General features: G+C 34.4%; 3 protein-coding genes across 6 annotated transcripts in view; 1 reads left to right on the plus strand and 2 right to left on the minus strand.

Annotated features, from left to right (window-relative positions):
• The window catches only part of LOC140751158 (cyclic GMP-AMP synthase-like receptor), an 80,376-nt gene that overhangs the window by 6,567 nt on the left and 46,360 nt on the right, over nt 1–27,449 (minus strand). The window lies entirely within an intron of this gene.
• On the plus strand, nt 816–8,018 carry LOC140751157 (cyclic GMP-AMP synthase-like receptor). Of its 4 annotated transcripts, none has more exons than XM_073085026.1 (6): nt 816–982; nt 2,013–2,193; nt 3,249–3,458; nt 4,279–4,532; nt 6,057–6,219; nt 7,200–8,018. In XM_073085026.1, the coding sequence occupies exons 1-6, from the start codon at nt 873–875 to the stop codon at nt 7,914–7,916; spliced, it is 1,635 nt and encodes a 544-aa protein (XP_072941127.1). In that variant the 5' UTR covers nt 816–872; the 3' UTR covers nt 7,917–8,018. The 4 variants fall into 4 exon arrangements, with proteins under 4 accessions (XP_072941127.1, XP_072941128.1, XP_072941129.1 ...); XM_073085027.1 differs by having other exon boundaries at nt 829–1,173; XM_073085028.1 differs by lacking the exon at nt 816–982 and adding an exon at nt 1,250–1,496.
• On the minus strand, nt 14,966–23,537 carry Arl8 (ADP-ribosylation factor-like protein 8). Its single transcript, XM_073085036.1, has 5 exons — nt 23,303–23,537; nt 19,938–20,018; nt 19,186–19,259; nt 18,691–18,852; nt 14,966–18,204 (listed from the first exon to the last, which is right to left on the minus strand). The coding sequence occupies exons 1-5, from the start codon at nt 23,423–23,425 to the stop codon at nt 18,081–18,083; spliced, it is 564 nt and encodes a 187-aa protein (XP_072941137.1). The 5' UTR covers nt 23,426–23,537; the 3' UTR covers nt 14,966–18,080.

Below are 27,449 nucleotides of genomic sequence, written 5' to 3' on the forward strand. Positions count from 1 at the left end.
AATACGACATACGTATATGAATTCATTAAAACAGTTTCCCAAAAAGTGTCAAGTAGCGGGAAACTGTTTTAATGAATTCAGTCATCACATTTTCATTTTCATTGATGTACCTTGTGTTCAGGACAACTTTTACTTTTCATGAAACACAAACTTGCCTTCCTCTTAAACTGCACATACTCTATAACGTCGTCACTATACGATTGTCGGGAAGATCTGTAAATATAAATATAACCAATTAATAACCTTAAAACAGTTCACATAAGAATATAAGTATATTTGAAAAATCTTAATAATCACTTGAAGACAACCTTTCTTCTGTCTGAAGTTAGTTAAGAAATGTTTAAATTGTCCGATATGATTAAATGTAAATATAAAGAATGTTTTACTCACGTTGTTTATTTGATATTTCCATAGGTTATCTCACGGAAGTTTTTGTATCCATTTTGATTTATTGCACTGCATATATGGAGATTCTTTAAGCAGGTTCACGCTATCAGCTTTAATATAGTATGGCTTCATTTCGGTTCACAACATATTATAAATTCAACCAACTCTAACAGCAAACGATTTAATTATTATTTGTCGTGTTTGGTTTCGATGTAGTGACGTCACATGACATTTGAGGCAGCACTGTCGCCGTTTTGGGATTTAAAATCCACAGATAAAAAATCAAAAATTTCTTTTTAAAAATTAAAATACTTAGAGCGTATTAAAAAAATAAACGAAATACTGCATAATTTATGTTTACTTATAAGCTATCATATCCAACATATTTCATATTTTATTGTTAATAATGACACTCTTCAATAGTCAACACTCAACTGTTTTGACAGTCAGCTGTTAGCGACTTTCTGTCGATCAACACTTACGTTATGCTCCTAATATTGTTTATGTCTGGACTTCCCCAAAATCCTATTAAGGAGACAACGTATACCGATATACTAATTACTAAACACAAAAGATTTTGTAATCGAAAGTGCAGGTAGGGTCTGGTTGTATTCGTATGTTCAATTCATCATTAACGGCGTGTGTGTACTGTTAACTGTAGCACTTTGGTACTTTGCGTAGTAATAAAACTAAAATACTTTTAACAAAATTCTAATACTTATAATATTAAGCAGTGGTTTGTTTTCACTCGTTAACAGTTGTGCTTTAATATCAAGCGACATTACGGTAAGTTCTTATATAAAATTATATATTTAAAGAGTAATTATGTAAGTTAATATCACCACTTATTTCCTTGTGATAAAATCTATTGATAAAAGTATGATTTATAGACTTCACAATTCAATTGTTAATGCTCTGTCAATGTTGGTCATACCGGAATACTATAAATGGATGTTGTTTCAATGCAAATAAAGGTACTTATTAGTAGATCTAATGTTAATTAGACTTGCTTGTAAATATGTAGTTCTGTTCTGTGTGGAGCTGGCTTATTATGCCGAATGTATTCATCCAATTGTGACTTAGTCAAAGCAATGTAGTAACAGTAAAATGTAAGTGTCTAATTCAACCTTTGATAAAGTTTTTATGCTGTAACTCACAATATTGCAATTTGAATCTTTTAGAGCTACGGAGTGTGCATAATTACAGTTTACTTGTGGGCCTGGCCAGACTATGCTTTGCCACAAAAAATAAATCTCAGCAGCAGTCATTTGAAGTTGATAGAACCCTCTGTGATTCCTCTCCGGAGGCGCCACTGCCACACCAATTTCAGCCTTATAACAGCAATGTTAAGCTTGTATGGTTTGATTGCAAACGCATAAACAACACCTATTTCTATCTTATAACTGCTGTGTTCTGGTTTGATGGCGGTGATAAGGCAAAACACATATACAATATGTTCCAACTTACTCCTAAAGAATAACAACACATCTGTGACTGACTTCAAGCAGGACTTCAATATTTGAGGTGATTAATGTCCATGAACAGAAGTCAATCACCATCCGAGAGGCTGCACACTCATTCATTACTATATTAGTAAAAAAATATTATTTTCTAATTTATTTTAGACTAAAAATGTCAACAAAATCAAAGAACCTAGATGTGCACCTGGCAGAGGTGTTCAAGCAGTTTGTTGCATTGAAGGATAATGACCTGAAGAAGGCCCAAGAGGTGTTCAAGAGCGTCTTTGACCAAGTTAAGCAGAGGATGGGGGAACAGTGCAACTATTTTAATAAATATGCTTCTCAGGTATGTTTCATTACAGTATATGATTTAAAATTACCCCAAGAACAATAGTTTAAAGGTTGTGGTTAGTTTAAAGGTTCGAATCTGGCGGCACTACCACCACACCTATTTCTGCTTAATAACAGCAGTGTTAGGCGCTGCTATGTTCCGTTTCGAAGGGTGTGATAAGGGAGACATACTTTTTCGAGGCGTTCCAGCTTATTCCACAGGGGTAGCGGCACATCTGTGGCCGACCTCAGGTACGAATATCTAATCCTATCTGAGGTTGATTACAGATGTCCATGGGCGGCAATAGCCACTTACCATCGGGTGGACTGCATGCTTGTCGGCATTACAAAAAAAAACTAGTTATTGTGCTGAATTTTATTAACGGCCAACAATTAATTGTGATTGTACTTGTTTTTTATTGTCACCATTTTTATATATCTTCTCTGATGTTGAAATGAATTGTAAGCTTATTAATATTTTGACTCGACTACAGAGGGTGATGTGTTTCAACCGTATGTATAAGTATCTATGTAGGTCTCATCCATTGACATGACCTGTAAAACTGGCTATTTCTTTTCTATTCATTTTTATAATACATGTTGCGTTGGTTACTGACATTGACTACTACCTAACTTGGTAGGCCTCTGATGAGAATAAATTAAGTAGAATAAAATTATGCATGATGATATTGTGTATAAACCTGCATACCTGAGAGATTTATAAAAAAATATCTCAAAAGTATGTTAAGTCTACCAATAAGCACTTGGCCAGCGCATTGGACTATGACCTAATCCTTCTCATTCTGAAAGATCTCATTTATTCTGAGACCCGTGCCCAGCAGTGGGAAAGTAATGGGTTGATGATGATCTTATGTAATGTATGGTGTGTGATAAAATTTTTTATAATCGTTATAGTCATGAAGGGAAACATTGTACAGAAACCTATACCTGAGAGTTAATAAAGGTGTGTGAAGTTTACCAATTTCACTTTGACCAGCGCTGTGGAATATGGCCTAAACTCTCATTTCCCATTCCCAGTGGGTTAGTAATGGGTTGACGATGTTTGCACAGGTGATGTATGCCGGTAGCGTGTATGACGGCATCAAGGTGTCGAAGTTGGACGAGTTCGACATGGACATCGTGATCCGGCTGCCAATCAGCTACGAGGACGGCGAGAACGGGATCGTCATCGAGAACGACCAGCCGGGCTTCGTCAAGATGAAGATCGGTCGCGCTTTCGACAACCTTGACAAGCAGCCCGAGTGGGAGACAAGGCACAAGGTAAGTTTTTACTAGTGTTCAGTGTTCGAATAGTCTTGCAGGCTAGACAAGTGTTCTATATTTGTATAGTTCCTTAGGGGTAGGGTAGCAACGCATCTGTAGCTGACTTCCGGGAGAACTGTTAATTTTATCTGGGGTTGATTACACATATCTATGGGCTGCAGTGACCACTTACGATTACATGGGCTTCATGCTTGTCTATTACTCTTCTACTTCAAAAACACCTTTTAAAAGTACCTAAAATATGCAAAGTAACTTTATAGATCATATATTATCTATACATATAAATAAAATTGGAGTGTCTGTTTTTAATATTGAAATAACCGCTTTTTACTACAAGCATATGAATATACATATAGTGCATACACCAAAATAATATTTTTTTATAATTTATGTCTGTCTGTCTGTCTGTTTGTTTCGGCTAATCTCTGAAATGTCTGGACCTATTTTGACGGGACTTTTATTGGCAGGTAGCTGATGTAATAAGGAGTAACTAAGACTACTTATATTTTAGAACTAGCTGTGCTCCGGTTTCTTTTTAACGCGGGTGAAACCGCGGGGCACAGCTAGTGAGGCTTGTATACGTTATAGGTATGAGTTATTATAATTGTATCTTACATTGTTTTTTTTAACATACGTAGAATTGTGTATTAGGTAGCGGCGCATCTGTGGCCGACCTCAGGTAGGAATATCTAATCCTATCTGGGGTTGATTACAGATGTCCATGGGCGGCAATAGCCACTTACCATCAGGTGGACTGCATGCTCGTCTGCTACTCCTATATTATTAAAAAAAAAATTAACGGAATATTTTTCGGAAGGTGACCCGCGACTGGCGGGACTCGGAGAAGTACTTCCTGCAGAACAAATTCCGGCACTGGATGCACAGCACCGTGCAAAAGGCGATCAATACGATGGACGGGCGCGTGGACGTGAACGGCTCGGTTTACGCGCTGACGTATAAAGCCTCGGGCCCGGCCTACACTCTCAATGTGCGTAGTGACGGGTTCAGCCTCGATGTCGACCTCGTGCCCGTCGTTAGGTTCATGACACCACGCTGGCCGGAGGGGTACAGGTGGGTGGCAACGTTTTTATTTTAATTTAACTAAGTATTGTTAAAAATAATAAAATGAATAAAAATAAGTAAAAAATAATTAACATTTGGTGGTACGGAACCCTCCGTGTGCGAGTTCGACTTGCACTTGGCCAATTATTTACAAACCCTTAACTTGTCATGGACCCTAAGGGCATTCCTCCACCGTCGCCGTCACCGGGAACGGGATTATTTCGGGCCGACTTTAATATGGCGCGACAGTCATGCGGTGGACACGCGGCTGTAGTAAATGTATGCTACCGCTACTTCGGCGCCGTCGTCTCGTTCTCGGTGACGGCACCGTCACCGAGCCGATACCGAGAACTAAATTATTTCGGGCCGATTTTAATATGTCGTGACAGCGATAGTTTGTCCACCGCGACCGATATCGGCTTATTTTTTTCCAGCTGTATGGACAAGTTCCAACGTGTTTTATATTGCCGGCACATCGGCCCGTCAAAATCTCGGTGCCGATCTAGCGGTCACGCCGATCTACTCGACCTACTCGTAATATCGGCAGCCGGGATGACGGTGCTCGGGTGACGGACGTGCGGTGGACAATCGACTATAGTAAATGTATTTACGCTACTTCGGCGCCAAAATTAATTATTGGTATCGGCTCAGTGACGGTGGCGGTGGACAAATGCTCTAACGGTCCTTAACACGGTTAGGGTGGGGAGCGGCCAGCGAAATCTGACATTCTGTAAAAAGCGATGGGGAAACTCATAGTATTGAGGTCGTACTCAAATTACTTTAAAATGTTTTTTTTTTTTTTTTTAATATTATAGAAGTAGAGTAGCGCATCTGGTTTTGTGGTTGAATTCTTCATGATTCTGATTCGACTCTGGATTTTTGAGGTTCTAACTTAGTCCATAAATTAGCAAAGCTTCTGTCGGCTGCAGACAGGTAGTCAGTCTAATGTAGTGTTGATTAAAGTCCATGGGCAGCAGTAACCACTTACCATCAGGTGTATTGCATGCTCGTTTGAAACTATAATGTTATAAAAAATACATAGATGTTGACACCATTTTAAAATTGATATTGTTTCAATACTAGTGAGTAGTAGTAGTAGTACTTTACTTTTGTGCATATTATAATAATAATTGAATGTCCATTTTCAAATCCCAAGCACCTCTGACTTTTCAAAGTTATGTGCGTATTACAAAAAAAATATCACTTGCTTAAACGGTGAAGGAAAACATCGTGAGGAAACCTGCAAACCTGAGAGATTTATGTAAAGAAAAAATCTCAAAGGTATGTGAAGTCTACCAATACGCACTTGGCCAGCGCGGTGGACTATGGCCTAATCCTTCTCATTATGAGAGAAGACCCGTGCCTAGCAGTGGGACAGTAATGGGTTGATGATGATGATGTACATTTTCTATTGTCCTTATGTTGTTGATTTTTTATTTTGATTTATGTTATTTTTTAACTTTTTGTCTCTTTCTGTTATTTAATTTGTGTTGCAATTATCCGAATAAAAGTGTTTATTTCTTTCTTTCACAGATGTATATCGGGCAGTCAGGTGCGGGAGTGGTTAGTGGTTCCGAAGCCCAACAAGTGCATGCAGAACGAGAAGTTGCAGAACCGCTGCTGGCGGCTCTCCTTCCAGGACTTCGAGCGGGAGCTCATCAAGGGTTGCCAGCAGTTGAAGTGCACTATCCGATTGGTAAACAACACTACTTTGAAGGTGGTAGAACCCTCTGTGGTTCGACTCCGGCGGCACCACCGCCACACCTATTTCTGACTCATAACAGCAGTGTTAGGCGCTGCTGTGTTTCGGTTTGAACGGTGTGGTAAGGGAGACATATTTTTCCGAGGCGTTCCAGCTTAGTCCTCAGGGATAGCGGCGCATCTGTGGCCGACTTCAGGTAGGAATATCTAATCCTATCTGGGGTTGATTACAGATGTCCATGGGCGACAGTAGCCATTTACCATCAGGTGGAATGCATGCTCGTCTGCTACTCCTATATTATTATTTAAAAAAAACACTTTTCAAGAACCATTGTCAACACCTGTCAGTATGAAATAAAATTAACTACATTTCACATGTCTGTGGTGATAGGTAGAACCCTCTGTAGTAAGGCTTCACACTATATGAGAATGGTGCCTTTGAAGTATTTCTATTTCAGACATAAACCAGTAATGTTAAACGCTACTGTTTCCTAGTTAGAATGGTGAGTTAAGAAACAATACTTTAACTAGCAAGTTTAAGTTGACTGAACAACTTCTAAATAAGATAAAAATTACCTTGTAACTTGTAACTAATCATAATATAAGTATGTGAAGTCTATCAGTAGAATCGATTTTGATTTAATGGTCCTAATCTTTCTCATTTCATGAGAACGAAAAAAATATTCCTTGCTTAAACGGTGAAGGAAAACATCGTGAGGAAACCTGAGAGATTTATATTAAAAAAAAAACCTCAAAGGTATGTGAATGTGAAGTCTACCAATACGCACGTGGCCAGCGCGGTGGACTATGGCCTAAACCTTCTCATTCTGAGAGGAGATCCGTGCCCAGCAGTGGGACAGGAATGGGTCGATAATGATTTACTTTTTAAGCTACACTAACGCATTAGGTTTTTTCCTGTAATGTTAGACGTAAGTCGTAAATAAATAAATAAATGATTTAATATTTAATTCTCAGGTGAAGAAACTCCGCGACTCATTGGGGATGAAAGCGATCGCAAGTTACTACATAAAGACGCTTTTCTTGTGGAAAGTGGACAAAGAAGACAAGAAGTACTGGGAGACCAAGATCAGCTTCACATTCCGGGCGATGGTGCAAGAGCTCCACGACGCCATCGTGAACAAAAACATTCCGTACTTCTGGAATGAACGTAATAATCTCATTGAAGGTCTTAAACCCACCATCCAGAAGCTATACGCGGATAAATTGAAGGCTGTCCTCGCGAGCATCGACGCGAATGACGCGGACAAAGTTGTGGCGTATCTCCTGACACCTGAGGAGCTGCGGGAGTTCAAGGAGTCTGCCTTCTATAAAACCCAAGCCTTGCTCACTAACGCTACAGTCAGTCGACAGACCTCCGTAGCTTCGAGCTCGACCCCCTTAATGGGTACCGTGAATGACACCCAGCTCGCCAGTTTGGTGGAACTCGTCAAAACTCTCACTGAGAAAGTCGATTCGTTAACAGACAAGGTCACGCTAATGGACGATAGGTTGAAAGCGCTGGAAATGGCCAAAAAGGCCACAGCCGCTGACGATCTGAAGAATCTGATGTTCGGAGTCAACTCTATTAGTCTCTCGGGTAACGAAACTGTTTCGGTTGATAATTCGAATAATAACTCTCCTTTTGTTATCCCAGCCCAGAAATCCGAAACAGCTGATTTGCTCACCTTTTAGGCACAACTAATTTATCAAATCTACCTATCTGAAGGTTAAAGTTAAGAAAATACACAACTATTAAATTAACTATACATTATTCCTAGACAAGAGCACCGCATCTGACAAACATATCCTACATATGTGAATTATTTTATGATATAATTAGCTTTAAATTTCCATAAACGAAATGGTCACATACAATAAGTCCACGCTGATTGTTTCTGTGGTCTACCTTTATAGGTTTTAGACCTTGATTGGTAATATCTGATATTAAGAGTAGTAATGGATGACTTTCGTGTTTTTTTTTAGGATTTTATGCTTGACTTTAGTAGATTAGGATTTACTATTTAGAGATTTAGTAGACTCTAGGTCGTAGAACCCTCTGTGGTTCAACTCCGGCAGCACCACCGCAATACATATTTCTGCCTAATAACAGTCGTGTTTGGCGCTGCCATGTTCTGGCTTGAAGGGTGTGGTAAGGGAGACATACTTTTCCGAGGCGTTCCAGCTTAGCCCTCAGGGGTAGCGGCGCATCTGTCAGGGGTCGATTGCAGATGGGCGGCAGAAGCTACTTAACGTCAGGTGGACTGCATCCTATTCTGCTACTTTTCCATTTTATTTAAAAAAATAAAAGCTGACCTTATGAGATCAGTTGACTTTGACGGGTTTATTTATTGCTGTTGAGGACATGTTCTAAGGTCAATCTTATAGATGCAATGGGATCTCATCTCATAGGTATATAAAAATAAATTAACTTATATTTGCTTCCATTATATTTCCATATGTTTCAGTATATTTCCTAGATATTTATGCTTTACATAACTATGATTATGTTATCTAAATTAAATTTCCCAATAATTGAAAATTTAGAAGCAAAAATGAATCATTATGTAAATTGTAAACGATCTCTAGATCTGTGATACCTGACAATGCGTATATTAGATTTTATATTTATAGGGATTGAAAATTTGGCTACAATTTTTAAAATATACATTGTCATCCCACTGCTGGGGACGAGTCTCCTCTCAGACTCAGAGGGGTTTAACTTTAAGAGTCTACCGCGATTATAGCTATTACATATTTTTAAAACATGCATGATGTTAATTATTTTATATACAAACACGTGTTTAAAAGAATTTAAAAAAATATACGATTTTATCTAATCATTCTTATTGAGTATTGAAAATAAGAATGTCTCTTTACAATTTTTATCTTTTTTTATCTAACAGTGATTATACTATAAAATTATCGTCTTTAGCTTAGTTCCTATTGTTGGAAAATATAGAACATCACATATTTATTATGGTATACTTATACGATAATAGTTTTTCTATGAAAAGTCGTGGAGGTTTTAGATAGTGTTTTAACTCTCATCTATTGGATCTCTACCTTGTTTTAGCCAAGTGCGAGTCGAATGCAGGGTTCCCTACAACCATTTCTTTATATTTAGTGTAATAGCGACCGTAGAAGTAAATGCATTATGAAAATTTTATTGTCTACCTATCAATAGATAAAACGCCGATAAATAGCGGTTTCTTGTATGGCGACCTCCATTTATTTTTAAGATTTTTATTTTTTATTTAGTGTTATAGCGGCAACCGTTGAAACTAAAACGAACGGACATGACAGACGGACAGCAGGAGCTTAGTAATAGGGTTCCCGTTTTTCCTCTTTGCGTACCGAACCCTAAAAAAATGACATCCATCAATCAATTTTACCTATTTCTGTGTACTATAGTCGTATAAATTATTTTATAAGCAATATTTTAATTAAATAAGTAATCATTTGATTACAGTTTTAGCACAATATACATCCATGACTGACATTTACATATGCATATGAAAAAGACTACGTTTTGTTTGTTCCTGTGTTGTGGTGTAGTATAATAAATACGCAATAATGATACTGAAATAAACAAACTTAAAAAGTTTTTAATTAACAATGTAAAATGACAAAATTCCAACTCTAAAATAAAAATGCATTTTATAATTTTAAGTGTTATTCGATTTTGATATAATAAATTCTACCTACTGACTATATTTAGTTACATTCATAAGCTGTATGTGCAATTATGTTGCTAATTTACAAATAGAAAATTAATTTTTGTAGGTTAAATTTGTGTGGTGTTGTACCTAAATTAAGTACGTGAATTCGGGTTTTTTTAATCTGGCTGACCTGGTCAATCATAGCCGGGATGACTAGTCCATATGTTTGTCCATACGACAGAAATTGTGGCAAAAATAAAGCCTGTTAAAGACGCGAACATATACTTCAATATTTTATTATACTGTAAGCAATTATTATTGGTGTTATTTTTCAACTATACGATATGTAGTATGATTAAGAATTATTGATTTATTTCTATGTCTACCTATATTTGTAATACAAGGAAAATTATAAAGTTTGAATAAATTATACTTATATGAAATAATTACTATTTATTTGAATATAATTATCAGTATGGTATTAGGTACTACAATTTTAGTAACAAAATGTAATTTTACTTAATCTAAAAAACTCGAATCTATAGTACTTACTTCAGAATAGAATACACCAGCATATTTCCAAAAAATCTCTCTTGTAAAGTTTTGTCACAAACTATGTTTTTTTACCCGAATACTTTCATGTCTCAATAATTATTATTAACTTTATTTTTAAAATTATTAACGATGTCAAAGTGTTAAACCTAGGGTTAACCATTGGCAAGTGTCATCGTATAATATTAATTAAAATAAAAGTTTTTTTTTTACAAAACTTATCGACGAGCAGGCCCCAAAGTTAGAAAAGACATTATGACCAAATAAAAAGCAACACAAAATAATACAATGACACAAAACTAAACACTTCAAAATAATGGAATGGGAGATATTTTAATAAAATAAATATTTGCTCGGGATAATCCTTTATTTTAACAAGTAGCATTAATAATCCCATAAAAATATTTTAATACACTAATAAATACAGGATATAATCCACAATCCTAAGAGAGCTAGGTAATAAATAAACCTAATTAAACCATACAAGAAAACTTACAAATACAAAAATAATCAAATGCCTTTATAGAAAGACATTTTTTGGTTCATGTATTAGATAATTTATGGTGAAGATTTAATATCATGAGAATGATATACTATTATGTTGTAATACTTCGGTTATAAATTTGAAGGTTATGTAAGACGGCGTACCCAGTTGGTTTAAGAGGAATTTGCAGATCAATTTCCGATTTCTCATACTACCAAATAGCTGCCGCTGCTTCTTACTTCCTCCCCAGGGTATGCCAAAATATTTGTGATTTTTTTATATTTCAGTAATATAATATAGGAAATGCGTCTATACAATAAATTAAAATTTGGTATACTCAAACGAAGTGCTTTTAAGACACGATTTCTGTTATATGCTAACTGATATACGAAATGGATAAATTGGCCATAGCAATACAAAACATTTTGGATATCTATACCATTGCTATTGACAATGTTACAATCATTTCTAAACCTAGTGGAACATAAAGTAATTATACTAACAGGACACTAAAACTTTGCTCTTAAACGCAATAAAAACACTATGACATTTTTGATTAGAAATCCTTAGTGCAAATATGGAAACACAGCCCTCTATATTTCTCTATTCAACAGTGGAATTAGTGACAGACTATACTGTATTGAGCTAGCTCAGATGTTTACTTAAGATTAGGTTAATTCATAAACTAAAGCTGACAAATATGCAACGCGAGACCAATTTCTGGGGGGTTACTACCAAAAACAATATTAATTTAATCATATATTGAAATTTCGTATCACAACGTCGTTAAAGTAAGATTGTTTTTATAATATTACAATAAGCAGTTTTGTATAATGTCGGTCGAAATTATTCATTCTTTTTTTGCAGGAAATTTAACTTTTTAAGAAAAATATGACAATTTCAGTTCAGTTTTATACAATGAATAGATAAGCGAAAAATTAATAAAGGTTTAAGTTTGTTCAACTGCGTATAACGGAACACAACCAAGATTGTGGTACGAAAGAGGTGACACTAGTTTCGATGTCTCATTTCCTCTTGGATAAGGAATAGACAAATTACTCATTATTTTACATCACTCGGCAGGAATAAAACTAAACTGTATTAATGAGGTCGTGGTATGTACGAAACAAAATAATGTTGATGCAATATTGAAATAAAACTTTCCTGAACTATGATGGTTTTTAAAAGATGGTAGTAGGCCCCCTGACATTCCATCGATCAGATTCATCACGCATCAGCAGTGTCCCGCCTACTAACATTACATGGGGCGCTTGTTCAAGCCATGACCTCAAAAGAACATTCTAGTAAATCCCGCAAATATTATATTTGAAAACTTATTTGAACTTGATGAGAATAGCGCGCAATAATTTAAGAAAATAATTATATTTCGTGTCGTCTATGATTGCGTTCAAAGCACAGTTATTAGTATGATAATCTGAATGTCTGCTCTGTACCAACGAATTCCGTATTTTCGTACGAAATGTCGGTAATTTCCCGTCCGAAGAAAAATTTCGAAATATTAAGTTAGACAAAGTAAACTCACTTGTAAAATGCTCTAGGTTATCTACAGGGCTGGTGAATAAATTACAATACATAGGCCTAAGGATAATTACAACTGAATCTGACACCACTTCCCTAAATAGTGTCATTTAACACACAATATTTTAATGGTGCTTATGCATTTGTTTACAAATAATAAAAATAGTAATTATTATGATAGCTGCCCAAAAATCCGCTTATAGAAACAACGGCAAATGCTTTATCTATTCAGTTACTACTCAGTTCAAATGTAGTTGTAATAATATTAGGCCCATAAAAAAGCAGTAAACCAAAAGGGGCGTTCCTTTAAGATTTCCCTTATTCACTCCTGCATTTAAGTACAAACTTAAACATACTCATTTTATATTTCATTTATTCTCAAGGAAATAAAAATATGTAAATCTATGAATTTTTATTCAAACCCCAAACGATTTTGGTAACTTTATACAAACGCATTTGAAAACGATTCTTTTCAACACAATTTCGAAGCTTAACCCCTTCTATAAAATCCCCATTCAGTTTACTTCCCTTAACAAACGCCCATGAACGTCACCCCTACACTCTTGTTTTCAACTTATGAACAATGACTAATTTGGATCATTGAATTAAATCGCTGATCAGCCAAATTTAATAAGGTAAATGAGACTTGAATTTGAAAAGATAGGTTCAAAATTAAATATCTAGAATAGTTTAAACATAATTTATTTTAAAGCAAATCACCAGTCGCCCTTGTAGTGGCCCTATAGACATGCTACTCTGCGCATCGGCGAGGCGTTGCCACTGAAACACGTTTTTAACCGCAACCGAATGCAGCGAAATCAAAACGTGATGCTATATAAATCGCCGAAACGCGTATCGCCGATGCTAAAAGCTAATCTGCTAGGACCGTAAGTTTCGATTAATATGACATACTCGTATGTACAGACAATCGCCCTGACAAGAGTGTAGGGGCGACACCACAATACAATTATACATACACTAAAGTAATTTAACGTAATGTGCAATACAAGCGGTTACTGGTATAAAGAACTAATGACTTTGTTCCTACACTCGACAATTTCATTGGTGTGAGGCTAATAACGTCGAGGTGTGCGCTTCGTCCACGATAGCATTGAATTATAAGGTGTTACTGGTGTTATATTTATTACTGCATAGTTCCATAAGAACGCCGGTAGAGTTGAAACTAAACCACGTCATATTTTCAACCACGTGACATATTTTATGGTCGTTTGTTGATTTTTAAAAGTTCAGTAGACAGATAAAATTGAAAAAGGTCTAAGGCATAGACATAGACAGAATAATGAATTGATTTTTAAAGTTCCTTATAGGGTTTGGGGGAGGAACTGATATGATATATAAAGGGAAAGTTCTTTTCGACCTTGCTATACGAAACTGTCACTAAGAATTAAGAATTCCCTTCACAGATGCCATAACGGGATTTGCGATCTTTCGTACGCAACGCTATCTATCGTAAACAAAGCGCGATATCACAATCAACACGTCAGTACCAAACGTAATAGAATATGTTATAAATACATATACATATAACACAATTTTATTGTTCCGTCCACTTATATACAGCGATACTTCGAGTGTAATTAGTCTCACACTATAACATAATTTAAACTTAATTTTAGCTAACAATATGAGAAGTATTTATAATATATAATGCTAATATTATTCAGAAAATCTAGACTATACTATGTTACGTATATACAATTCTTTATAGAGCAACCGAGGGGATAATTTTGATATTAAATTTGGAAACGTCTGAATGTTATTGGCAAAAAAATGTTTGTTCCTTCATAATATTCATAATATATAATAATTGAAAATGACAGCTTTCGTATACATTTCTCGCTCACACATTAAAGAAATCGAGCTAGAGGTAAACAAAAATGCTGTCATTTTGTATTATTTAAAGCAGTTATTCAAACAAGTCATTGTTTTAAAATACATTACTGAACAAAACTCCTTTTTCGAAATCCGTAGAATTTAAATGATCGGTAGATATATAAAACAACTAAAATAATATGTCCATTATAAGTCTTCATCACTTTTTAAAATTGTTACGCAACTTTTTGCCAATATCATTACGTTTATACATTCTTGTTATCCCCTAGTCACCATATTACAGATTTTGTATAACTCCAGAACTGGCAATGATTGGTTTTCGAAAAAATACATTTCCCTTCATTTTACAAAAACAAATATATATAATTTAAAGCGAAAAAGTGACAAAAAGCAAGTATAAATTAGTGTAATTTCGAAAACCAAATATTTCCCTTCGTTCTCGACTAATGTCACTTTAACTCGATTTATTATTTATCTGTCAAAAATAACGCTATCTATATTCTTATTAATATTAATATTTTATTGATATCGTCATTGAAAGCTAATTGTGCTGTGGATATGCATCATTATACATTTTATTGACCTACCAACTACGGCATTTCGAGTTTGTTGTCAAAAATGTCCGAATGAAAAATGCTAATAAAAAAAGGGCCAGACCAATTCTCATTTGCAATCGAGAATTTCAATAACATTGATGATATAAAAAATTGCATTATCTTATTAATTATAAAATAATACAAAAATCTAATCAAGATACCTAACAAAGGTTGCATTTATTGCTAATTTTAAAATGTTTTCGGACATTTTTCAATGAATTTGATACGGCCCGATGTCCACTTATTAGTAGGTCAACGTTTTATACGCATTTATTGCTAAGCAAAACTCAGCACAAATATAAGTACCTACAATACTTGCTTATATGCATTTTACATGCCTGACAGCTTTTTATATGTACGCAAGTTATTTTTCAGAGACAAATACTAAATCCGTTTATAGTAAATTAGCGTAATTAATCTAGTCCCACAGGACTCAAGCTATTCGTATCACCTAAATTATTTTGATTAAATATTCACATCGAATCGCAATAGGACCCGCTATTGCGGTTTTTGAATTAATTTTTTCCACCGAAAACACAGTAAATAAAATATTTTTTTTTAATAAATAACAATTTTTATATTATTTTCAGGGGACATTAAAATCTTTATTTCGCTTGTAAGAATATTACTTAAATACAAAATGAGGGTCTCAAGAAACAATGTATTGTGCATTCAAATCATTCCTCAAAAACCTATTGTAATTCGAATGTGAAGAACACACGGCCAACATTACATAATAGATAATTGTGGAAGTGTAACTTTGTAACATTAACATCAACACATCGACAAAGTGTAATACAAACCGCACACACGTGAAACACGTTTACTATTGGCCACTCAATGTGTCTAAGATTGAAAACAGCGCGTTGATTGGTGCAAATATACGAGAATTCAAAATTTATTCGGTTTTTACTATTTAGAACAAAATTATTCTTCCACAATTAACATCGTATTTTTTTTATCTTGAAACCAATATTTAACATGCAACAACATATCGCGTGAAGCAGTATGCTGGCAAAAACAGCATAATATATTATATCATACAATATTTATTTAGTTCGACTATAATACAATAGTTCGACGTTAGAACGCTATTACAATAAAGTTATTAGTTATTACAGTCGAACGCACGAGAACGAGTGCCAAATACAACACTTGGCGAAATTATCGATTATTTTATTATAACTATATTGCACCGCTAGGCAAGCGTGAATAAGTATCGAAAGATATTCGACAAAGGAAATAAAACACGAGACAATGAAATTGACATTATCTGTTTTTTAATTGTGCTATTGAAAGCAAGTAATAGTTAAACTGAGTAGAAAGCTCAGTGATTTGACCCAGAATGTACCACAGTCAATACGTATATCTGCTGATAAAGCAGCATTAATGCAACTGTAAGGTGTGGTAAGGCAGACATATACAGAAGCGTTTCAACTTCGTTCCAGGGTGAATTCAACTAAAACTAAACTGTGCCTGACCTTAGTTAACGCTTCAATCCTATTTAGAGATGATGTACATGAGCCACTGACCACTTATAATCAGGTAAATTGCAAGCCCGTAAGATTCTTAAACTGCCTAAAACTAAATACATTAACTTCAGCGACATATTTAATTTCAGAATTTTAGTTCTAGTAACAGTTCAGTGCCTTACTCGTTTATATAGACAAACTATCGATAAAGTTGCGATAACGATACGATAGCGATCACGCTTGCCTTGCGGAACGCTTAGTCCCCTAGCGTTACCGGCATTCCTACAGAGCTATATTAATATGTATCAAACTTTAACAGCCTATACTTTATATAGAACTAGCTACGAGTGAAAATCGTGAAAAAGAAGTTGCATGTGACGAAAGGATTCTCTAATGAGAACGTCACCTTAAAATTAAAGATCAATAATATTCTCATTTTTATATACCTTTTTTTGTTATTTTAATACCTTTATTAATTTTAGTGTTGGTTTAAGGCGAAATGCAAATATGCCAACGCGATTACCTTATTTATTGATCTCATAACATAAATTTACATCGCTCCGCTACGTTTTCGGTTCGCTTCCTATACGTGCAGGGCTTATAAGCGTACTTTATTAACTTTATAAATACTCCACACAAAATTAAGATATTACCTAAATAAGGTCCACCCCACACTGCCAGATAACCAGTTTTAGGCAACGTTCTCATTAGATTCGAGAAGAGTTGAGATTTACAAATCATTCTATTGCTATTCTATAGTAGGTATCTATAAATTACAATATTATCTGCAATGATTTACTATCCGAAACCTAAAGTTTGGTGAAATTTTATTTCACGATGACTTCACTGATCATGTGAGGGCCGGAGAACATAATACATGTTTCATTACTCATCAGTAATACAATGAGTGATAAAATGTGCAAATTTATATATTTTTTTTTCTTGAACAAAAATAAAAGATTTTACGAAAAATGTATACATTCCACTTTTTCACTCCAAAACACTTCCGTTCAAAGAGATTAATGTTACAATTTTGATAAAATAATTGGAAATATAATTTGCCTTTTGTGTTTAACTTCAACTCACAGTATATTTTTAAGCTAGACTTCTCCGTCCCACTCCTAGGAAAATGGTCACATGGTCATAGACTATGTATATCTCATGAGTATTACCAGCCTTACTTCAACAATTTTTCTCTACTTTTAAAAACGTCGTTTTGAATTAGAAGACAGTAAGCCACGTTTGGAGAAAACAGTCAGGGTAGTAGTGTTACAGTATTTGAAACAAGTATAGTATTTACGAAATGGAGACCAGAGTTTAAGAGATAAAGACTAGAATCTAGGTGAAATCAAATATCTAGAAGATGTAGGAATGTAAGAATTAGAGACTAGATTGTAAGAGGGCCACATTGGAAGAGGTCTAGCACGTGAAGACAAATCAAATACGTGAAAAATATAATCTAGGATTTGGAGACCAGAGAAAGAGACTAAAGTGTAGAAGGTGCACACAGAGTCTTAAACAGTTGTGAAGTGGCGGTAGTTGTATTGACATTCAAAAAGTGCTCTGTAAAGAACCTATTTTGAATAAAAAAATTGATTTGATTTGATTTGAAAGTCATGAACATAGAGACCAGAGTCTAGGAGCTAGAGACCAGAGAGTAGCAGATGGAGTTTAGGCCCAGTGATCGCCGCGGGACGGCGCTAGTGCGCGGCGCCGGACTTACTGTGCGAGATGAGCCACTGCAGCGTGATGTCGATGTTGTCCTTCTCCTTGCACGAGATCGAGTAGCAACAGATCTCGCGGTCCTGGATCGCTGACAAATTCCTGTAAGGTATATTTTTTTCTTTATAATATAGGGGTAGCACACGAGCATGCAATCCACCTGATGGTAAGTAAGATGGGCTACTGTCACCCATGGACATCTATAATCATTCTCAGATAGGATTAGATATTCCTACCTGACGTCAGCCACAGTTGCGCCGCTACCCCTGAGGACTAAGCTGGAACGCCTCGGAAACACTGCTGTTATTAGGCAGAAATAGGTGTGGCGGTGGTGCAGCTGGAGTTGAACCACAAAGGGTTCTACCACATAATATAAATAATTTTGGTGTCACTTTTCAAGAAAATGAATTATCGTAATTATAATGTAAATTGTCCAAAAGCAACCGTTTAAGTGCTGTTCATTCAAAATTAGTGTCATTTGCTGTTACTTATACAAATAAATTGGACGGTATTTCTAATGTTGCCTGAATAAGGACATTGTCCACATCTCACCAAATCCGACCAAAAAAAATGCATAAACGAACTAACATCCTCTCGATGAGGCCGTGTTCGTCCAGCGCGTGGGGCAGGTCGCGCTTGTTGCCGAGCACCAGCACCGGGATGCCGGTCAGCTGCTGCTTCTCCAGCAGGTTGTGCAGCTCGTTGCGCGACGCCTCGATCTTGTCTGGGTCCGCCGCGTCTACCATATACCTAGGCAACAAACATGAGCTGGCATTTAACTTTTAATTTATCACTTAACATTACTTCCCAGAATTTGATCCTTATAAGCGAGACTTTCAGATAGTGGAATAATATAGAGGGTGTATTTTTTTCAAATATAACTCGTTCGATTCCCGGCTAGGGAAAAAGTTACTTTAAAAAACGAATGATGCAGTTTTAGTTTTTATCAAAATTGGCCTGATAACTCCTTTCATCGGATTTGGCTCTGAAGGCCCATTTGAAAAATCCACCCTGTATATTCGAATCAATTAAAGAGGAATTAAAAATATAAGAACTAAAAAAGTAACCAATTGTAAAACTTACACAATAGCATTGACTCCTCTACAATACCTCTCCCACATTGAGCGGAAGCGTGGTTGGCCACCAATGTCCCATACCTGAAAATTATATTAGTGTCTTCAAATTTCAACCACATTATTAAAACAGCCACCACAGAACTCTTTGTGCATATTAACTAGCTACCACTTCAAGTGTTTCAGGTTTCCAGGGTTAATTACAAGTCCATCAGTGGCAGTAGCAACTTACCATGAGAACTGTATGCTTGTTTTATATTACTACTAGCTGACCCAGCAAAGTTGTGTTGCCATATAATTAAAAAAATGTTGAGGGTGAACAATCCTTATTACTTAGGGGTATGAAAAATAAATAGTAGCAGATTCTCAGACCTACTGAATATGCATATAAAATTTGGTGTAAAACCGGTAAAACCGTTTCTAACATTGTGACACGAGAATTTTATATATAAGATTATACATACTATATAACTTTTATATTATGGAAATGGAGAAGTAACTAGTGTATTCTGGTTTAAAGGGTTGACTAATATTAAGTGTTCCAACTTAGCCCTCAGGGCAGCATCCTATCCCATAGGGTCAGATACATATATTTTGCGTGGCAGTGACCAATTAACATATGGGCTGCAAACAAAGGATTTTTATTATTCATCCTTAGTTTTAGACAAATACATGTATGGTAATAATATTGTTGCTATATAGAAAACAATGCTTAGAAGACATGTTGGCTCGTAGACCATACATGATAGAAGCATTTCTTACCTTAATTGTGACATTTCCTTTGGTAATCTTGCGCATATTGAAACCTACTGTCGGGATCATGTCTTCACTAAACTGGCCAGACTGTAAATAAATAAATTATCATGTGAACAATAATTATTTTGGCTAAAAACAACTTAAAGTAGTTAGAGTAGTGTTGGAAACATTGTAAGTTTTTAAAGTAACTTTCCTAGATTATTCATATTAGACCAGATTATTTCCATAGTATGCTTGGGTAAAAAACAATTTATAAAATATTTACTAAATCTCTTGTAGTTTATTTATTAAAAAAATACTAATATTATGTATTATTTTGTTCCTATAACTTTCTTACTTCAGATTTCTAAAGTAGCACTTTTAAGAGGCACAACTTAAAAAAAAAGATTTAATAAAAAAGCCCTAAAATGTCCAAATTCTATGTCAAATACTACATTTTGATTATAAAAACAAACAGTTCATTACCTACCTCTACATAATTATGTTAAAATGACTCAAAACAACAGCGATACTAATGATATTTGATACCTACTGATAAACAACATTCATACCATTCTTTATTATTTCAATTTGATTAACAACAATTTTAATTATGTAATAGTTATCAAATATCAAAAAATTAGATTCTCCAATCATAATATATATCTCGATCTGTAGAATATGGAAAATAACTTTAAAATATATCTTTGAAGTAGGTAAATTGCCATCTAAGGAAATAATCGGGAATTATCTGTCATCTATCAGTAATAGCCTCGTGGTTAAGAAACTCGGCCCCCCAAGCGAGGGGTCCAAGGTTTAAATCCCAGGCAATCACCTCTGATTTTTCAAAGTTATGTGCGTATTAGAAATTATATCACTTGCTAAACGGTAAAGGAAAACATTGTGAGGAAACCTGCATACCACAGAGATTTATAAAAAAAAGTCTCAAAGGTATAATAATGAAGGGTAAGTCTACCAATATGTACTTGGTCAGCGCGGTGGACTATGGCCTAATCCTTCTCATTATGAGAGGAGATCCGTGCCCAGCAGTGGAACAGTAATGGGTTGTTGATGATGATGAATTGCCATCTAAATTCCAGTGGCATCCTCGTCTCACCTAGTTCTGCCTTATTATAAAGCTTTATAGCTGCTGTGTGTGTATGCAGAACACTAGCAAGTTTATATGGCACTGTTTCAAATGATTTATCAGAGTGTGCATAATATCTGTGACCAACATCAGGTTTAACTCCATCTTAAGTTGATTAAAGATGTCCCTAGATGACAATGACCACTCACCATGTTCACTTGCTATTTCTATCATACTAATTCACATCATTAACCCACACTAGGGACCACTAGAGACCACATCTGAACATGCATCATACATACTGCATAAACATACTAGCTGACCCAGCAAATGTTGTGTTGCCATATTCATAAAAAAATGTTAAGGTTGAATAACCCTTATCACTTAGGGGTATGAAAAATAGACAGTAGCCAATTCTCTGACCTACTGAATATGCATATAAAATTTGGTGAAAATCGATAAAGCCATTTCAGTGGAGTATGGTAACTAACATTGTGACACAAGAATTTTATATATAAGATTTATAAGGTCATAATTATAAGGCCATATTTGCATATGCAAGGAAGTTTATATTTATTATTGATACTTATCAAATCAAGGTTAGTTCAATAGTCATGTGATAAATAATTACATCAATAGTTGATGTAAATAACAACTGATCAATTACTATGTAGGTAAGCAGTGACAGCATAGTGGTTTGAAATTTGACTTATCATGCTGGGTCTCCAGGGTTCAAATCCTATTATTATTGTGTCCATTTATGATTTTTCAAAGTCATGTATATTAGGAACTGATAACATGTTAAAAACTTACTGAGAAAATCTACAAATCTGAATGTTTTATCCAAAGAAATTTTAATTTTGTAAATTTTTTACCAATCCATACTTGGCCAGTGTGGACTGACGACCTAACAATTTTTGGATGGTTACAAAATGAAATGAATTGACCATATTACTTACTTACTGTTTTTGTAACAATACTAGAGAATTTACAATGATTATATGAAATTATTATCAATTATCTATTCTGTTAAAATATGATGATGATATGATGACCAATGATTTTGTAACTTTATGTTTTGTAATAGTTTCACTTCTTGTACATGAACAGTGAAACATTCTTCTTGGTTGAGCATTATACCAACTACATATATCAAATATTATTCTCGATTAATTTACTTAATAGTTATACCTATCAGTTATACCTTGTTACATTCTAACCATAAACCTTGACTTAACAAAAATCATGCAACATAATAATTATACTGTAATAATGCCAATTTGGCACATTTACAGACAATGTAAATACGTAACACAATTACTGTACCACCAGGAGAAATGCTTTTTCCTAAATAACAGAGATAGGTAATATATTTCAAGCAATAATTTAACACATGAAGGCAATGGATTAATCATTCCAGGATCTACTGCTACTAAAATAGGAAGTAATCTTTAGTAGTGAGTGATGATGATGATGTATTTAGGGATACAATGATGTGTCAAGCAATAATATTGACCACCTTGAACCATATAGATGTGAAGAGTGTGTACCAACAGGATACTAATTGGTCAATGTTGATATAAGACAACTCTTTATTAATGGACATATGTTATATGTTTTAGCTCTAAAACATATGTTTTAGCTCTAAGACATAATTGATAGAAAAATTATAATATATAGAGTACTGTCTCTTAATAAATAGTAACAACTCTCAAATGAATAGATCTCTCATATGTTTTTTACAATATGTTTCATTGCATAGTACTTAGCTAAATTTATCCCTTCATGAAAATAAATATAATTAGGGAAGGGAAGGAAGGAATTTCATTTACTGTGTGGATATTTAATATCCTGTACCACAGAGGAACACTAGCCTAGTTTAAGGGTCCTAATCTTATATCAAAGTAGCATGCTAATCTTTGTCTTTAATAACTCTTTGTGCAAACAAGAACATGCAAAAATAAGTAAATAAGGCAGGTAATAAACTGATAAGTGGTGTGGTATTAGTCATAAACTGAATAGTCACAAAACCAATTGTTTTTATAAGTAATGGAAATTTGATGTTGGAATTTGAACATAGATTTTCATAGATTGAAATATATTAAAAATTCGCGAACGTACATTAAATCGCTTAGTATTTGTAATAAATTAAAATGGTTAATATTAAAAGGGTGTAATGCAACAAATAATGACGTACTTTTATGTGGTAAGTGACCGTTTGACGGGATGAACGAAATGTGTTGTATGAAAAACGCATAAAGGGAAGTGTTTTAGTACACAATGATTGTTTTGTGTTAATACGTACAGCAATGACGTTCACAAAAGTTGTTTTGCCCGAGTATTGCAGCCCCACTAGCGTAAGCTCCATCTCCTCCTTCCAGAACAAGCTTTTGATCCAATCAAGGATACGATTGATCAAAGCCAACATTTTTGTGAACGAAACACAGTATTTTCTCTATGTATAAAAAGTAATTCCTTAGAACGCCTTTTCGGAAAATCTGCTGGTACGATTTGACAGTCACCGATTGCGTTTAGTTCTGTCAAAGTCATTGACTCACCGTTTTTTTTACTTTTGTCTTACAAATATGCTTCGTCACATAACATGCTAAAATTTTAAACATAAATACCCAAGCAGGTAATATTTAAATTAAAATTTCAAAGCAAATATATTAAGTACGCAAATTTTACTTTGCTGTTAATTATCTTGCTTAAAAATTAAGAATGCAAAAACCAAACGCATTAGGCTTGTAATGTTGCCACCTTATAAAAAAAACTACTATATTAGAAGAAAAATTTAATTCTACTATAGTAGAATTAAAATTCGTACACGACTTAAAGCATTACACTACCTTTTCAGTTATTATCGCAAAACTGGTTTATGATGTATAAAATATTAGTAATTTAATTAATTTTTCGTATTATCAATATATTTATAGTATAATTGATAATATGTATATCGAAATATTAAAAAAATATCAATTTTTTGCAAACTATTTTACCTTTACATTGTTAAATAGAATAATCCTAATGAAAAATCTATCTTGCCAGTCATTAAATAAAATGAATAAGCATCGAGGCCCATTTAAATCCGACAGAAACCTCTGATCGATGCATGTTATCTTTTAGTAGGATAATATGATCTTTTTGTTCTTGAAGTTACAACTAGACTTGAAATAATATTAATTTTTTAAAACTTTCAAACATACCACTTGTAATATAATATGTATAGTAATTATTTTAAGAATTATACTGGCAACATACCTAACGAGGAGGGAATTTTAAATATTCCCGGCCCTTAAAGAATCAATAGATTTAGAACTAAATGTTTTAGGAAAGCGTATTATTAGGTATAATACTTATATTTTTTTATCATTTGTATAATTTGAACTGTTATATTATATTACAGCTGTATATAGTAAGTATTAACGAGTTTTTGTATAACATCATATCAACGGTACGAAATTTAATGTTGATAACTGTGTAGTGTAGTGCAAAAATATAATGATTTTGTCTAATGTGTATTGCTTCGAATTTTTTATACATTTGAATACAAAGTATCAAATTCAAATAGTATTATGTAATTACACAATAAGCAATTTTTGATATAAAAATTGAATATCTTTAAGAAAAATAAAATATGTCCTTGATAAAGTATAATGAACTCCGACAACTATCGCGTTGTGTGGCTATCTGTGAATATACTTATCTCGATGCTAAACCATTGTTTGTCCTCACGCCTTTTATTCCAGATGCTTATTCTTGAACAAAACGATTAGCGCTCTTTATAAATAATATAAACAATCTATCGAAACATCGACATTTATAATATTCCTGCTATATTCTTTTCAGTGACACATTTCAATGTTTTGGTTTCAGGGTTCCGCGCTGCCTTCGTCCTGCTAAAATCTACAATTTGCTATTCAATGCGATTCGTTTCTATATTCAGAGCGGACTAACAGTTTGGCGCGGACTATACCACTTCAAACCCATAGCAGTCATATACTAGTCATAAATTAGAAATGTGTGTTTCAAACAAATAAATAATGTATGCTGCAGATTCATAAATTCAAAATAATGTGACACAAATGAAATGCAAGTGGTTAATTCTATAGCATTAAAAGTAATTTTTAATTAAAATTATAATTGGTTTATAATACAAGTAAAATTATATTTTATAATTACCCTTCATGAACCGGTATTGAACCTTCTGTAATTGTTTCAGAAATACTTTTTAATTTAACCGAAACAACATTACACAATTAAATATAGTATGTACCTACACACATAAATATTTACTTATTTACATTTCTTTAATCATTTGCTTTATCATTCTCATCTGAGCGGTATTCAGTGGCGGATTTAAAAAAAAATATGGTGTAGGCTGTACAGTTTTTGCCGCCCCTGCTTCTACAATTGTCATGTTTTAGTTTCCCGTTGACACGGTGCCCGTTTTTTTTTTTTGCTCGTCGCGCCCGCTCGAGACACGACACGTTTAAGGCAAGAACGATTGGGTCCCCAAATTTACCGTCCCAAAAATATAAAACATGCCGCCCCAAAAAATATGCCGCCCTAGGCTGAAGCCTGGCGGTATTGAAATTGTAATCAGCCATGTTTACTCTTGCAATTTTGGCAAATAAGGAACTACAAGTAACTAAAGTAACAAAAATCCTTGCAGTCCTCCATAGTCTAGAAACTAGACTGTAGATGGTAAGTGGTCAAAGTCGCCTGGATTGGACTCCATAGGATTGAACTCCTTACGGAGGTCCACTACATACCTCTGAATACAACAAAAAATCTGTTTAACTACGCCCTTCAAACAAGTATATGTGTACCTACTAATATAATTTTTCAATCGAGGCTCGATCAACCGAATCGAAAAGTTTTATCACCCATGTAAATCCACAAGCAGCGCCTCCGGTACTCGCATAAGAACTAAGTCACTGTCATTTACTGAGATCTGGCTACCCTAACTAACCCTTGAACACTTGCTTAGACGACTGTTTTAAGGCGGAACGGGTGTGATGGTAGCGTTAGATGTCGCTAGAAAAGATCTACCAACTTCATACTAAGTTCTCAGTTATAGCAATACATTAAATGTACCTACATAGTTGCAGAATACCGTTTACACTTCAACTCACGTAGTTTAAACGTTTAGTACTATGTAGTCAACGTGGGGAGTTAGCAGTCAAACATTTCCATTGTAACAATACATTTGGGTCAAGTATGAACGTTAACTCTCGGCGCATCGCCGCGTGATAAAACAATTTCCAAGAAGTGTTCCCTTGTTTTGCCACAACAATCGGATATGTTCTAAGTAATTATCTGCCTATATATAGGTATACAAAGCATATAGTGTACCTACTTTATTAAATATATGTGCAGTGACGGATTTAGGATTTTCGTTTGCGGGGAGGGTAGTCTTGATTTGGTCGGAGCCAGGGTTTATCAAAGAATTGGGTGGTTAAAAATTTGGGCGATGTCCACTACCTACAAAAAAAGAACCAAATACCAAATGAAATACGATGCGCTCATCCAAGAATGTGAATTGGAATTAATAAATGGAGTGATATCGGTAGCGCATTATTTAGAAAAAATAAATTAATATACATGAAACATCGCTGTTTAAGTTTGTGTGTTTTATTCTTATTAGTGATCGAAGGTTTTGAGCCATAAAAAAATTATGTTTCTTCGTATGTTTTTATTCATAATGGATCTTCCGACACCCGTTAGTCCTAAAAAATCCACTTTGAATAAAATCCTGTATCATGGATGAAAGTGGACAAAAAAGTGCAAAAAGATCCATCAATGGATTTTTGCAATGGATCTTAGTGGATATCGCTAAAATTTGCCTCTTTTTCTGAAAATCACCCTATAATTAAAACATCACGGATGGACTTAGTTAATGATTTTAATGTTCTATTTCAGCTTTAAATATTTTAGCCAGCATCTAAATCATTCCAACAAGATGCATGTACCTGAGATATATTCCCGTTGAAACTTTCCCGTTCTAACATCTTTTAAAATGAATTAAGTAAATATTTATTCGATCTAATGGTAAATATATAAAAAAAAAAAACTAATCTTAAGAATCCGAATACGGCCATCAAAGCTGAGATCCTGTGCCTACTAAAAGTAAATACCAGTTGCTTTCATTATTATCAGACGAAATTAATGTAGAATACAAAAATATTTCCTACAAAATTGTAGCTCACATTGACCAGGGGGGCTACCACCATCTTTTAAAAACCATCATAGTGCAGTAAAGTTTTATTTCAATACCACATCAACATCATTTTGTTTCGTATCACGACCTGTTTTAAGGAGGTCGTGGTACGAAATTTCAATGTATGATTAAAATAATATTGTTTTAAAAGATGGTAGTAACCCCCCAGAATAAAAAAAAAATGCTCCTCAATTAATCAAATAACTATTTCGTGTTATAGATAAGTAAT

This window comes from Epargyreus clarus, unplaced genomic scaffold (assembly GCF_041222505.1).
Source record: "Epargyreus clarus isolate Ecla_fem2 unplaced genomic scaffold, WU_Ecla_fem_2.2 ptg000021l, whole genome shotgun sequence".
Classification (NCBI taxonomy): Eukaryota; Metazoa; Arthropoda; class Insecta; order Lepidoptera; family Hesperiidae; genus Epargyreus; species Epargyreus clarus.

Excerpts from the sequence above, each read along its gene's own strand:
- Arl8 (XM_073085036.1), bottom strand. The coding sequence starts at position 23,425 with ATGTTGGCTTTGATCAATCGTATCCTTGATTGGATCAAAAGCTTGTTC. Across the intron at positions 20,019-23,302 it reads CTTTTGTGAACGTCATTGCT|TCTGGCCAGTTTAGTGAAGA; the intron begins GTACGTATTAAC and ends ATTTATTTACAG. Across the intron at positions 18,853-19,185 it reads AGAGGAGTCAATGCTATTGT|GTATATGGTAGACGCGGCGG; the intron begins GTAAGTTTTACA and ends TTTGTTGCCTAG.
- LOC140751157 (XM_073085026.1), top strand. The coding sequence starts at position 873 with ATGCTCCTAATATTGTTTATGTCTGGACTTCCCCAAAATCCTATTAAG. Across the intron at positions 2,194-3,248 it reads TTAATAAATATGCTTCTCAG|GTGATGTATGCCGGTAGCGT; the intron begins GTATGTTTCATT and ends ATGTTTGCACAG. Across the intron at positions 6,220-7,199 it reads TGAAGTGCACTATCCGATTG|GTGAAGAAACTCCGCGACTC; the intron begins GTAAACAACACT and ends TTTAATTCTCAG.